This window comes from Conger conger, chromosome 17 (assembly GCF_963514075.1).
Source record: "Conger conger chromosome 17, fConCon1.1, whole genome shotgun sequence".
Taxonomy (NCBI): domain Eukaryota; kingdom Metazoa; phylum Chordata; class Actinopteri; order Anguilliformes; family Congridae; genus Conger; species Conger conger.
In genome coordinates, this window is record NC_083776.1 from 19,040,580 (window position 1) to 19,055,380 (window position 14,801).

A 14,801-nucleotide genomic window follows, 5' to 3' on the forward strand; every position below is an offset into this window, starting at 1 on the left:
TCTACCATCACTCCAACCCTAACAAAGTATACCCTATTCATCTTGTTGAGCAGCTAATTTAACTAATTTGCCAAAATTAAGGTTGGAGTGAAAACCTACAGGACGGTAGATCCAGGAACAGGGTCGGGCACACAACACAGGGAGGAGAACCTCGCTCGTCTGCGAGTGTAAAACGGTAGGAGCTTAAACGCACAGGAAGGATATAATTGGGCGGCAGGAAGTTCCAGCTGAGCACCTGGTTGGCGAGGGCCAGGTAGCGCTGGAAGACGGAGGAGAGCTGGGCGCTGAGGTTCTCCCGCCGGCTGAACTCCTGCAGGACCTCCATGGTGAGCACGAAGATCTGCCGCAGGGCCTCCTCCTGGAAGAGCCGCTTGCAGCTCCCGTGGAACTCCATGCTCAGGCCGATGTTGCTGGTCTTACTGGAGCTGGAGAACTCACTCAGCAGGGCCGTCAGGATGGAGCAGGCCAGCGTCTGCTGCAGGGGCCAGAGCACAGGGCTCAGGGGTCAAACAGGGACACAAGGTACAGAGAACATTGGGCGGGAATATTTTACCCATTTTGGGCAAATGTGTTTAACGAGCGTGATGTTATTTTGCTTGATTCCGTTGAACACTTCATATTTTCTATGATGAGGCAATAAAACAGCATTATACAAGCATGACTTATTTTAGAGTATTTTTTGTTTATCTTTATTATAGAATTTTCAATGAATCAATTTTTATTGGTATCGTGCTTATTAAAAAAAGGGTCTGATGTCAGTTTTACAGGTGGACCTCTGAAAGAGCAGCTGCATGGACTACATATGTATGTATGTATGTATGTATGTAGGTATGTATGTATGCATAATCGAGCAAACGAACAGTAGCGCTACGCTAACATCCCTTGACTCTACTCTCGACTCTGGTTCCCTCACAAACACTCCACTGTGTGCATCACACTCAGTCCCAGCCTGCACCCCCCCGCATGCCCCAAACATGGCAATGTCAGGGGGAGGTCAGAGAGGCACACGCCTGCCCCCCTGGGAGGGTGGTTCAGAGGTCCAGCCGCCACACGCCGTCTGTGTGGGGGCAAGAAGGCCTGTGTGTGTGTGCGTGTGTGTGGGCGCGAGTGAGTGTGTGAGTGTGTGTGTCAGTGTGTGAGTGAATGAGTGAGTGAGTGTGAGAGTGTGAGTGTGCGTGTGCGTGTGTGTGTGTGTATGTGTGTGTGTGTGTGAGTGAGAGAGCGTGTGTACACATGCGAGTGTGCGAGTCTGCAAGTGAGAAAATGAGTGTGTGTGTGAGTAAGTGTGTGAGTGTGCGAGTGTGTGTGTGTGTGAGTGTGTGTGTGTGTGAGTGAGTGAGCGACTGAGTGAGTGTGCAAGTGTGCGAGTGAGCGTGTGAGTGAGTGAGTGAGTGAGTGGTGAGTGGTGAGTGGTGAGTGAGTGTGAGTGAGTGGGTGGGTGGGTGAGTGGGTGGGTGGGTGGGTGAGTGAGAGTGAGTGAGTGTGTGTGTGAGTAAGTGTGTGAGTGAGTGAGTGTGTGAGTGTGTGAGCGAGTGTGTGAGCGTGTGTGTGTGCACGTGAGACTGCGTGCCTGTACATGTGTGCATGAGCAGGGGGGGTGCTTTTTTTTTTTTAGGGAGGAGGGTGCAATGCAGCCCCCCCATCTCGAGGCAAATATGTACACTACTGTTCCACATACCACAGATTAAAGGCAGCAGGAGGGCTGGCTATTAATAAGCCCCCCCTTCAGACCCCCCCCCCCCAACAGCTGAGAACAAGGCCTCACACCCCCCCCAGGTTGACCACACGCTCCACTCACACCCTACAAGGCCAGCCCGGGGGGGACAGAATGAACAGAAGGGATGTCTCTCTCCATTCATACGCCCTGCGCATCACAGCAAAGCCCCACTGCAGTCGGGTTTAACACCGCAGGAAACCAACCATCTGACAACCATCACAAAACAACCCAAACACAGGGCTTCCGTCTGCAAAAACGGCAGTTTCCACACAAGCTGACGAGCCCTTACCCTATACCAGTGGTCCTCAAACTTCTTGTGGTGGACTACTACTCAAATATTTTATGAAAACATTACAAATAGCATATCTAGACTCCATCTACATACTAGGCAAAATCTAAACTTTTGAACTAGTGTGCCATTTGGAATCCTTCGCAGACCACAGTTTGACGACCACGGCCCAATACCCATCATGCGCTTCACAACGACTGAAACCTCAGCACATTCAGGCCACAGATATCACCGCTCATCTTGGTTTGGGGTGATGAAGGTGCTGGTAGCCTGGTCAGCCACTCAGAAAAACGGCTCTAAAATCCAGATGGCTTCTTGAAAAAGGCGACACTTTCACACACAGCAGCTGGCCATCGGACGAGGCCTCACAGACAGCCATCAGACACGCGGTTCTGCCCCAGAATGCAATATGGCCGCCAAGCGGCATAAATCAGGCGTACAGCTCTGATGTGTGTGACACAGCATTGGCCCTGAACCGTTCCGATCTGCAGCACCTGGTCTTCACACACACGCAGCGTCACTTTTAAACGTTCCGCACCACCACATAAAACTTTTCTAAATTGCACAGTTACAGAAATACAGTGCTTCATGTGTGCCAGTGAAGTTGGTTCTTGCAGAGCTACCTGCATTTTTTTCCCCCAGACAAACAATCAAAAATAATTATTTATATTTAACAATACTACATTTGTTATTTAGGGGGTTCTTTTATCCAACGCGACTTGACTTGGATAGACTAACTTGAATAGACTCAGCATTGAACAATCCCCATGCAATGCAGGGTTAAGGACCCAACAGCAGTGCGGATCTTATCATGGCTACACCGGGGCTTGAACCACCAACCTTCTGGGTGACGGTAGTATTGCTTCTTTAATAACACTGGAAAAAGGATCATACTCATAAATGAACCTCATCTGAGTTCGGGAATATGAATCACGGAGTGCCGTCTGAGTGCCAGTATTGGCCTAGTCACTCTAATCCTCGTAATTATTGAGAAACAACACGGTAATGGATCGCTGGTGATAAATGTGATTTATTGCAACCCTGGGGTTATTTTGATCTGAGAGAGTAGGCCATTTACACACGTAGCCTCAAAAGGGACTAGCGCCATCTACTGGAGACGGTGGAAAAGATCATTAAAAATAATGAACATGAATAAATCAGCCATAAAGACATAATTTCACCTGAACATATTTTATGCAATTATTTTATTTCATTGAGGGGGAAAAAGATGTTCCAACTTTGTGTATGTATGACTTATGATCGCATATGAAACTGCAAATGTGTCTTAGTGCAAAATCACAAATGACAGTTTATTCAGAGCTGTACTGTGAATATAAAAACTGAGTTGTTCCCACATTGGAGACCGCTACAGTTGGCAAGCCCGAGCTCAATTCAGCAAACACGATGGGTTAGCTGTACACAGATCAGCAAGACGCAACAAAACTACAAGTGCAGCATCTTCCCAAAATAATGTGATAAATGTGGACTGTATGTATGGTCAGCCATTATCTCTGGCAGATTTTGGCTTCTGTTGTCTTATGAAACCTTTTGCAGCTTTCGGTCAGTGTCGAGAATCCCTGCTGCAGCACACTGCCAATCACTGCCAATCACTCAGAGAAGGATCCGGAACAAACGGTCCATAAGCAGAGCACTGGCTGGACACTGGATAACGAGCCTTACACTGGTCACATCCTTACTGAAGCAAGTCAGAGACTTAGCCAAAAGCGCAAGGCACACATTTAGTTATCATTCAAATGAATTATCATTCAAAAAAAACCACATCATGTTGCAGTTACACAACATGCATGCATTACAAGATGAGTGGCGCCACTGTGTGGTACAGTGGCGCGTTACATAACACTATTGCAGGACGTGTACAGTAATGTATGACAGGTTACAGTAAAGTATGATAGATTACAGGACATGAAAGGTACGGTAATGTATGATATGCGAGTGATGTCTGACAGGTTACGGTAATGTATGACATGTGAGAGTGATGTATGACAGGTTACAGTAATTATGATATGTGAGAGTGATGTATGACAGGTTACGGTAATGTATGACATGTGAGTGATGTATGACAGGTTACAGTAATTATGATATGTGAGAGTGATGTATGACAGGTTACGGTAATGTATGATATGTGAGTATTGTATGATATGTGAGAGTGATGTCTGACAGGTTACGGTAATGTCTGACAGGTTACGGTAATGTGTGACATGTGAGAGTAATGTATGATATGTGAGAATGATGTATGACAGGTTACAGTAATGTATGATATGTGTGAGTGATGTATGACAGGTTACAGTAATGTATGATATGTGAGAGTGATGTATGACAGGTTACAGTAATGTATGACATGTGTGAGTGATGTATGACAGGTTACAGTAATGTATGATATGTGAGTGATGCATGACAGTTTACAGTAATGTATGATATGTGAGAGTGATGTATGACAGGTTACGGTAATGTATGACATGTGAGAGTGATGTATGACAGGTTACGGTAATGTATGACATGTGAGAGTGATGTATGACAGGTTACGGTAATGTATGATATGTGAGAGTGATGTATGACAGGTTACGGTAATGTATGACATGTGGGAGTGATGCATGATAAGTGAGAGTAATGTATGATATGTGAGTGATGTCTGAGGTTACAGTAATGTATGACATGTGTGAGTGATGTATGACAGGTTACAGTAATGAATGATATGTGAGTGATGTCTGAGGTTACAGTAATGTATGACATGTGTGAGTGATGTATGACAGGTTACGGTAATGTATGACATGTGAGTGATGTATGACAGGTTACGGTAATGTATGACATGTGAGAGTGATATATGACAGGTTACGGTAATGTATGACATGTGGGAGTGATGTATGACAGGTTACGGTAATGTATGACATGTGAGTGATGTATGACAGGTTACGGTAATGTATGACATGTGAGAGTGATGTATGACAGGTTACGGTAATGTATGACATGTGAGAGTGATGTATGACAGGTTACGGTAATGTATGACATGTGAGAGTGATGTATGACAGGTTACGGTAATGTATGACATGTGAGAGTGATGTATGACAGGTTACGGTAATGTATGACATGTGAGAGTGATGTATGACAGGTTACAGTAATGTATGACATGTGAGAGTGATGTATGACAGGTTACGGTAATGTATGACATGTGAGAGTGATGTATGACAGGTTACGGTAATGTATGACATGTGAGAGTGATGTATGACAGGTTACGGTAATGTATGATATGTGAGAGTGATGTATGACAGGTTACGGTAATGTATGACATGTGGGAGTGATGCATGATAAGTGAGAGTAATGTATGATATGTGAGTGATGTCTGAGGTTACAGTAATGTATGACATGTGTGAGTGATGTATGACAGGTTACAGTAATGAATGATATGTGAGTGATGTCTGAGGTTACAGTAATGTATGACATGTGTGAGTGATGTATGACAGGTTACGGTAATGTATGACATGTGAGTGATGTATGACAGGTTACGGTAATGTATGACATGTGAGAGTGATATATGACAGGTTACGGTAATGTATGACATGTGGGAGTGATGTATGACAGGTTACGGTAATGTATGACATGTGAGTGATGTATGACAGGTTACGGTAATGTATGACATGTGAGAGTGATGTATGACAGGTTACGGTAATGTATGACATGTGAGAGTGATGTATGACAGGTTACGGTAATGTATGACATGTGAGAGTGATGTATGACAGGTTACGGTAATGTATGACATGTGAGAGTGATGTATGACAGGTTACGGTAATGTATGACATGTGAGAGTGATGTATGACAGGTTACAGTAATGTATGACATGTGAGAGTGATGTATGACAGGTTACGGTAATGTATGACATGTGAGTGATGTATGACAGGTTACAGTAATGTATGACATGTGAGTGATGTATGACAGGTTACGGTAATGTATGACATGTGAGAGTGATGTATGACAGGTTACGGTAATGTATAGCGGGACAGAGGCTCTCACCACTGTGGGGTTGCCACTGCTGATGAGCTGGCTGACTTCGTGGAAGATGCTCTTGCAGTCTATTGACTTATCCAGGGAGCCCCGCTTCACTATGACTGCCACTGCCAGGAGAATCTGCTCCCTAACGTACTTCTGCAGACTGGAGAGAGAAAGAGAAGGAAAGGTAAAGGAAAAGAAGGAAAGAGCGAATAAGAAGCAATGTTCTCCCAAACTCTTGATATGACAATAACAGCAATCAGCAAAATACAGAGGACTTTTACCAATAGCCACATATGCACACGTGGAATATACATACATATATATATATATATATATAATGAAAAGAATAAAGAATGCTCCAAGCGTGTCAAATGGGCACGCACGCACAGCACATATGTACTGCACACACAGGACTCACTTTGGTCTCTGTAAGACGTATGTGAGCAGGAACGTGCGCAGGGACTCGATGCTGCTCTTCTCCAGCAGGACCCACTCCCGCACCACCGCTTCCATGATGGCCGTGGCAGCCTGGAACAGCACGTAGTCCACCTTACTGGTCTCTGTGGAGAGAGAAAGAGGGAGAGGGAGGGAGAGGGAGAGAGCGAGAGAGATACACAATCACACACACAGACACACACAGACAGATGTGAGACCTGGGTTCAAATGGTGTTTGTTTTGGGTTCAAATATTTTTCTGTGCTTTACTGATCTTGCCTGGTGCATCTGAGCCTGCAAGGAGGAGCAGATGGGTGGACTTTACACTTTGTGGATCATTGGGGCGACATGGCTCAGGCAGTAAGAGCAGTCGTCTGGCAGTCGGAGGGTTGCCGGTTCGATCCCCCGCCCGGGCTGTGTCGAAGTGTCCCTGAGCAAGACACCTAACCCCAAAATGCTCCTGACGAGCTGGTCGGGGCCTTGCATGGCAGCCAATCGCCGTCGGTGTGTGAGTGTGTGTATGAATGGGTGAATGGAGAAGCATCAATTGTACAGCGCTTTGGATAAAGGCGCTATATAAATGCCTGCCATTTACCATTTAATTTGTTCCAATACACCAGGGAAGGTTAGTAAAACGCAGAAAATAATTGAATCCTAGACAAATACTATTTGAACCCAGGTCTGACTATGACACACATACAAACATCACCATCAACCCTTCTTCTCTTGAATAACAGCATAGCCACAGTGTAAAGTGTACTCTGAGGTGGTTATAACAGCCATGCAGGCAGGACAGAGCTCATACCCAGGATGTGCTTGCACACGGCAAAGGGCGATTTGGACTTCCTGAAGGACAGGAATATGTGCTCTGCATGCTGCCGCTGCTCCGTGTTGACCATGGACGGCGGGGCCTGAGGGTCAAAAAACATACCAACTAAAAACGCACAGAAATTGCTGTAACAAAAAACGCACAAAACACGCTATAACCAAAAACGCGCAAAACACGATATAACCAAAAACGCGCAAAACACCATATAAACAAACACGCGCAAAACACGATATAACCAAAAAACCATCAGACACAATACACACATTATAACACATTATAACACACAATACACACATTATATTTTTATCCAAAGGGACTACACCGGGGCTTGAACCACTAACCTACCGGGTCCCAGTCACGTAGCTTAGCCACTAGGCTACAGGCAGCCCCAGATATGTTTAGAGTAGAAAATGGAATTACACCAAAGAAATGACATTAAATATACAAATTTACAAAATCCATGGAAAAGACACTGGAGTAATGTTCAAAACTGGTGGCAGGCATAGAAATGGCCTCAGTGAATCATGCACTTCAGAAGAACTTTGAACATTCTTCCTGACCGTGATCAATCCATAGACTGGGTCAATCAAGTTCACAGGAGAGCTGGTAGTTGAACAGATGGGAGACCTCCACAGTGAGACTAAATATCCTTATTCAACAAACCATTGAAGCCATTCAAATGAATGATATTATTATATAATGTAATAGTATGAACACTGTGACAGCTACCTAGGTAGCACCTGTTGCTCAGAAGACTGTTGTTCACATAGCTAAGAGTAAGAAATGTAGACAAAGTAAAAAAATAACCTAATAATTGCCATTCACAGAACAAAAAACACAATGAAGTTCATCATTTTTTTGGTTCACCTACGCACGGTACTACATTTGCACAACGACAACAAAATGACAGGGAGAAACAAAATCTCACCAGTTCCGACACTGGGAATAGCTCAAATCAGAACAGGACGCAAAATATTTCACAGTGGAGGCCCATAGACCTACAGCAAAAGTCTGTCTAATCAATAAAGCAAAACACCAGTAAAGGAGAGAGCATTCTTTATCCAAGGACCTGGTCCATATCAAGGGTGAAACCAGATCAGGCTCAAGTCAACGCCATTCAGAACATAAAATTATATTGTCATATTGAAATGAATAATTATGCCATAGAGCAAACAATGGACAGTCTTAAATTCAATAAAATCACAAACCTTAAAACATAACTTCAGTCAAGTGAATGAATACCACTCATAAAATGTGAAGTGATGTCAATACAATATGTTTTAATATTAACGTAAAATAATATTTGTATTGCTTCATAAAGAAACTTTAGTCAGTTTAAAATAAAAACTCAAACCAGGGGCACTCAAGCTAGTATTATGCCAGAATGTATGCCTCCAATCATTTAAATATTAATTAACCTATCATATTAATTAAACATTCAAGATTTCATCCCAAGAGGTTGCTTGAACAACTACTTGATAAACTCGTTGGAATCAAATTAGCCTTTAAAATCTGGGGTTAATCCATCATAATAAGTGCATAAGTTTCTGTGGAACTATTTTAGTTACCAGGGGCAAGTTCGTCTCATTCACTTCAATTCTTATAAACAGTGCCAGCGGATTTCAGGGGTCTGACCCTCGCTTTTGCGCGACTGGTACAAATATATCCTCCAAGTTAACTTGGGGACAAAGCTTTAGAATAAAGAACTATCTGCACATTTTGGAAAATACAGAAACGCTAGAATTACACTTACCAGTATCACAACGTTTATTTATACTAAAATATTTGGAGAATATTTGGACTACAACATGAAATGTAACTGCAAGCTAAAAGTTTGGGTTCATGTCAAATCACTTCGGAATTAGACAGCTTGTCAACTAGCTACAATATGTGCAATACATGCATTAGCTAACGATGTTCATCGAAAGCGCTTTCTGATTCCACCAACTTTCCACTGTCTATCGTTGTGAGAACTTGCATCGATAAATATGCAGCTATGTGATTTGGACCCCAACTAGACTGTCTGATCTGTCAAAATATATCTAATTATATTTTACTGCATGTAAATATAAAGAACAAATTGCGGAATGTTAAACCTGGAGTTGGAGTCATGCGAATGCTTTTTAACTGTACAGCTAGCAAAGTTATCAGAACATGTAATTATGAAACTTACATGCTAAAGTGATATGACACGTTTCAAACAGGAGCACTTCTATCACCAACTAAGTACGATATTGCCCCGAACTACGAATACTTAGCTCGCGAATACATTTCTTTGAATAACAAATGTAGTTATTTTCTAACTAGCACGCCGTGAAACAGCTAGCTAAGCACATCATGGCGCTTCCCTCACAACTTCTAGCTAGCTTAAGGCTACATTCTACCGACCGGACGGCCTTTGATGATAAAATTCGGCAGCACATTCTTTGTTATTAATATTTTAGGTCCATCATTAACTTTATGACGTGTACATTTAAGGCAGAATTAGTTACGGAAATGTTTCCTCGCTAGTTGAAATAAACCAGCTAATTCACGAACAAAAGTGAATCAACTGCATGAGCAGTGAATCAACTGCATGAGCGGGGAATCAGGATGCTGGAGCTACAGCAGTTTCATATTCCTACTACTGCAACTACTACTGTAGCAAGTGAACTAAACTACGAGGCGTCGATGTGTTTTGTGTCCGATCAAATCCGAATGTTTTTACTCTTAAGACTGTACTAGACATATACAAGCAATCGCACACAGAGCTAGCTCACAATAGCTAGCTGTAGGATGCGATGGCTTTACTTGATGTTTGCGGGATGGAGACAGCACTGCGCCACGCATCGCTTTCATAGACCAAGATAAACAACTCGGACGAACTGTAAGACTCGTCATCCCGTAGCACGAGATTTGACCGAAAAGCGCTGCGCATACATTCGCGTACAGGTAAAATCATGTTGTACTTCTCACCATTAAAACTTTGGCAGCGCTTTCCAGCTGTGAAATCACTTCTGGTGCACCAACCGCCGCCATCATGGTCTCTCTTCAATGACGCGCCATGCGCTGCATTGTGGGATTAAGCGGTACTCCAGGCCAATGGGTTCAGTGGGACTTCAGGCAGTCTCTGAACAGCGAGTTTTGTAAACTAGGATGTTACGTAATCGTCGTCCACCCGAGCTGGAGATTTCTGGGAGCGCATGGTCGGGATACACCATACAGAAATTACACCAACCCTGCAACTTTCATAAAAGGCTCCCAAGTTTTATCTTATTTCTGAAAAATTCTGTCTGTAGCTTCTAGGAGCCCATTGACACTGTACATAAAATTGCTAATCTATATTGTTTTTTTGCAACAGGTAGCAGACGAGTAAGGAATACTTTCCTCATATACATTTTAAATACTTTATGGCTATGGATCCATTAGTCAGCCAGACATGCAGTTTTGGAATCCAAATGAATGCTGAGATTTGATAGTAGTTCTTACGATAATAAACTGAACAAATAAAAAGGTTGGCTACTTTACCCAGATCTGGGTCAAATATGTCATTGTTATGAATTCAAATACTTTTCTACATTTTAACATTTTATTGATCTTGTCTGGTGTATTGGAACCAATGAATACTCTCAAAAGTGGTAGAAAACCCACCGTCTGGTCCTTTTGGTTGGCTCAAACGAGCACAGAAAAGTATATGAATCCAAAAAAATGTGACTTAAACAGCTACTGAGGCTTGTGAACCCTCTGACGTGGACAGCACTAACAAGGCTAAACATGTTTGATGAGAAAAGGAATCCAATAGAGGAACCAACCAGTGTCATATGATACATCCTGCGTACATTGGTCAGAATGATTGAAGACTAGTTTTCTGGCATATTCACCAATAAAGGGCCCACTTGTGTGGTACATGCAGCTCGTCATTCAAGGTGTAGGTGTGCAGGTACTATTCAAGTTGTCCCCAATTGTTCATTATGTCCTTTTTCATGTGCAAAACGATGCTTCTTATTATATAGCATATGTAATGAGACCAGACAGATGGGGTCTCCGGACAGAAGGGGCACTAGGCACTCACTGAAGCCACCTATGCCTAGGACTGGCTCTGAATGCAAATGGCATTTGCCCACTTAACAGCAAAGAGCATATTAGCCTGTAATGTAACAGACACAAACGTCTTCACATCCAAAGCCCCACAGCAATGGACCATACTGGAAATTTAACAGGGATTTAGGCAATCTGATACATGGTGTGCACTGAATCTGCTTCCTGATTTTATCACCTTGGATAGACCCTGGGAACCTGAGTAAATCATAGTGAATGAGATGGAATGAGTTTGACAGAGCACACAATATGCACACATTTCAAATGTCAGAGAAGAGAAAACACAACAAAAGATTAATACTGAAGTTAATTTATACATACAGTATATATATTTTTTACACGTATCAGGACAGTAAAACAAGTCAGCCTTGTATTTTCTTTTTGTTTTTGTTTTTTTACAAATACTCATCCCATACATAAATGTAAAAAGATACATGTTTCTTATTAATGTTTATACACAACAGACATGGAGGTTAATGAAGACGGAGAGGGAACTGAAGAAAATAAAAATACAAAAAATATGTGTATCTGTATAAATATATCGGCAAGAGCAACAGTATTGTATTAAACATGGAAGGGGCATATAAGACAAAAACCCTCATTGGGAAAATACAAATAATACACAAATAGTAAAACAGTATAATGATTCAGTTCTAAATAAGGTATTAAGTCAGTCAAAGATTGTCTGTCAGCACTTTCACACCAAAACCCAAGTCATTCAAGAGACCCACAAGAACACACAAAATAAAAATTACACGACTATAAAAATCTTTTTTTTTCCCCATTAAACTAATTTTCACTGAGTATTCTATCTTGAAGAATGTGAATTGGCACACGTTGTAATCAAATGTTAACAAGGGGCAGAGGTGTTCTCCAACAGGACTTAACTGTGCTTTCAAAGAGGTTTTTCCACTGATTCCCAAACCTCTCCTCTTGTACCCCCAGCCGGATCCTGATGCAACTAATCCTGAAGTTGTTCATTTACCAGGTACGCTTCAGATGGAACATCAAATACCTGGGTATGCCTGGGTGTACTTCAGGAGAGGTTTGGGAACCACTGCATTCATCTGAGCAGTTCTTAACCAAGACTGTTGTGGTTGTTGCTGTTAATAGCAGATGCACACAGTAGTCTCCTGGGTTGAGTGATGCTCCAACCATGTTAAGCCATGTCATAAACCAATCTGCCCCTCTTCTCTGGGCCCATATACAGGCCCAGTCCGTTCCCTTCTGTACGGAGATGGACAGAGGAAGCCTGGGGTATAGCCAGAGGCCACAGGTATCATCAGCCTCAGTAGACAAGGTTCTGTGTCCAGTTAAATGATTGTTACTTGGCAACATGTCTGTAACTCCACCCACCTCCTTGTTTAATTACACACATTGATACTGAACAAATGGATTTGCATCTCTTCATAACTTTGTGTTGTTCTTCAGTTTATCAAAATTATCCCCAGATATAATTTACTAGCCATGTCCAAATGATGATGGTATTTTATTTAGCCTTGTTACAAATGCTGCTGTCTGCATAACAGCCATCTGTCGGTGTTAGCTACGTATATATATTCCTGGTATACAGTCGAAAGGTTTTGTCACAGTTTGTATTGCGTTGCACATAAACAAGGAACATCTTGACAGTTTTATTCATTGAATCTGAATTTAGTTAACTCCAATAACATCACTCTGTTATGTTTAAATCAGAGAATCTGTGCCAATATTCTGAATCTGTTACATCCCTGTGATGTCACGCAGTTATGCAATGGGGATGATTCACAAGCTGTGACAGCAATTCTGAATAAATGGCACTTCCTCACTTTATTTAAAGTGTCCCTAACACTTTCGATAGGGTCCAAAGTGACCTACAACTGCAAAGGCTTCAATATAAAATCTTCCTGAATTTTGAACCTTTGTGTCTCCGCTGTGAAGAGCAAACTGTTGATGTCTTTCTTAATCACCAAGTGGACTGTTCTCTGCACACCTTTAGGCTTTCCTCTCTCCCTCTCCACCCCCCCCCCACCCCCAATCTCTCACAGGACCGGCCTGTGAGAGAGCAGAGGTCACCCATCGTTCCTCAGAAACACTGATCTTTGCGTGGCCAATACACCCCCAAGACATTCGTTTAGATGGCACACAGCTCGTCACATCACACCGCACAAACTTTCAATCAATCAAATCCACACTTTTCATAAGAAGAAAGGAAAACAAGAAAGAAAAATAACAAATATTATCATAAGCAGCATTAGGTCATGTAAATATATTCAAAAGATATAAACAGAAATAATATATATTCATATATAATGTATTTCAATATTAAATGTAAATAAAAATGATATTTTTGTAACGTGTAGAAAACTATATATCATATTTTCTGTATTGCACATTGTCATACTATCGTATACATTTTTCTCTGCAATCACTATTTACGGTTCTCTCCACTGAGTTTTCTTTAAAACTGTCCTCCACAGTGTCAACCACAGCACCTCAGTGAGCACCTAGCTGGATTCTGAAATTGTATGCATCTTGATGATAATACTGTTGATTGGTTGTGTGAAGGTGCATCCGGTGGGGTAGTGGTTAGGCAGTGCCCTTGAACTAAAGCCCAATTTATACCTCGTTGCACAACACTTTTGACAAGTGCCGTGTGACAAAAATGAAAGCGTTGCACAAAGTTTGGCATTTATACTTCGGCAAGACACCAAACTCTTGACCCTTTCTTTACATCTGTAAACTGTCCAATCACACTGTACTTCAAAGTGACAGTATCCGCAACATAACATTGAGAAAAAGTGCCTAGCAACATTTTGGTCGTGAATTAAGAATAAATTTGGCTTTAGGGTCACGGGTGTGAATCCTAAATGGGATCACTGTAGATTCCTTAGGCCTGAAGCTGCATAAACGGATGTGTAGGCTGCCATTTTAAAACACTGTTCATCATGCTGGCTGAATACGCATGCTAAGATATGCAGATAAATAACATAATGAGTAGCTCTCCTTGTAATACCATTTTGAGTTGGACTAAGTTAATAAACACTCTTATTTCCCTGAAATATATTTATAAATATGAACCAAAGATCATTATTGGTGCAGAAATAAAAATGGATTTACAAGAGAACCTGTGATGTGTCAAGGTGCTCAGTGAGGTGGATTAAGGAGAACCTTGGGATTATTCCTGCCAAGAAATCTAAACTGTGGAAATTATTGGGAGAGAAATGACAAAACAAAAATTCAACTCATGGTTAATTTTTGGTTGGACTTGCTTCTTTGTGGAGGCCAAACAAAATGTTTTGAGAACTTCCTGACTTTCGTGCCACATCTTCAAAGACGAAGGTAAAATAGTGACACGGCCCAAGATTCCCGATAAGATTGACAGCCGCATCGGAGACCAATCACTCTCATCACATTCAGACACTGTTCCCATGGAAACATCAAAACAACATTGAAACAACGTGAAAACGA

At 42.1% G+C, this 14,801-nt stretch overlaps 1 protein-coding gene across 1 annotated transcript in view; it reads right to left on the reverse strand.

The window, feature by feature from the left end:
- Positions 1 to 10,358, reverse strand: part of xpo4 (exportin 4) — a 32,580-nt gene extending 22,222 nt beyond the window's left edge. Inside the window, exons 1-5 of the mRNA XM_061226155.1 lie at positions 10,230 to 10,358; positions 7,251 to 7,356; positions 6,430 to 6,571; positions 6,033 to 6,171; positions 205 to 475 (exon numbers count right to left, since the gene is read on the reverse strand). Coding sequence (XP_061082139.1) covers positions 205 to 475; positions 6,033 to 6,171; positions 6,430 to 6,571; positions 7,251 to 7,356; positions 10,230 to 10,295 — 724 coding nt within the window. The 5' untranslated portion in view covers positions 10,296 to 10,358. The remainder of the gene's footprint in view (positions 1 to 204; positions 476 to 6,032; positions 6,172 to 6,429; positions 6,572 to 7,250; positions 7,357 to 10,229) is intronic.
- Between the last annotated feature and the right edge of the window lie 4,443 nt (positions 10,359 to 14,801).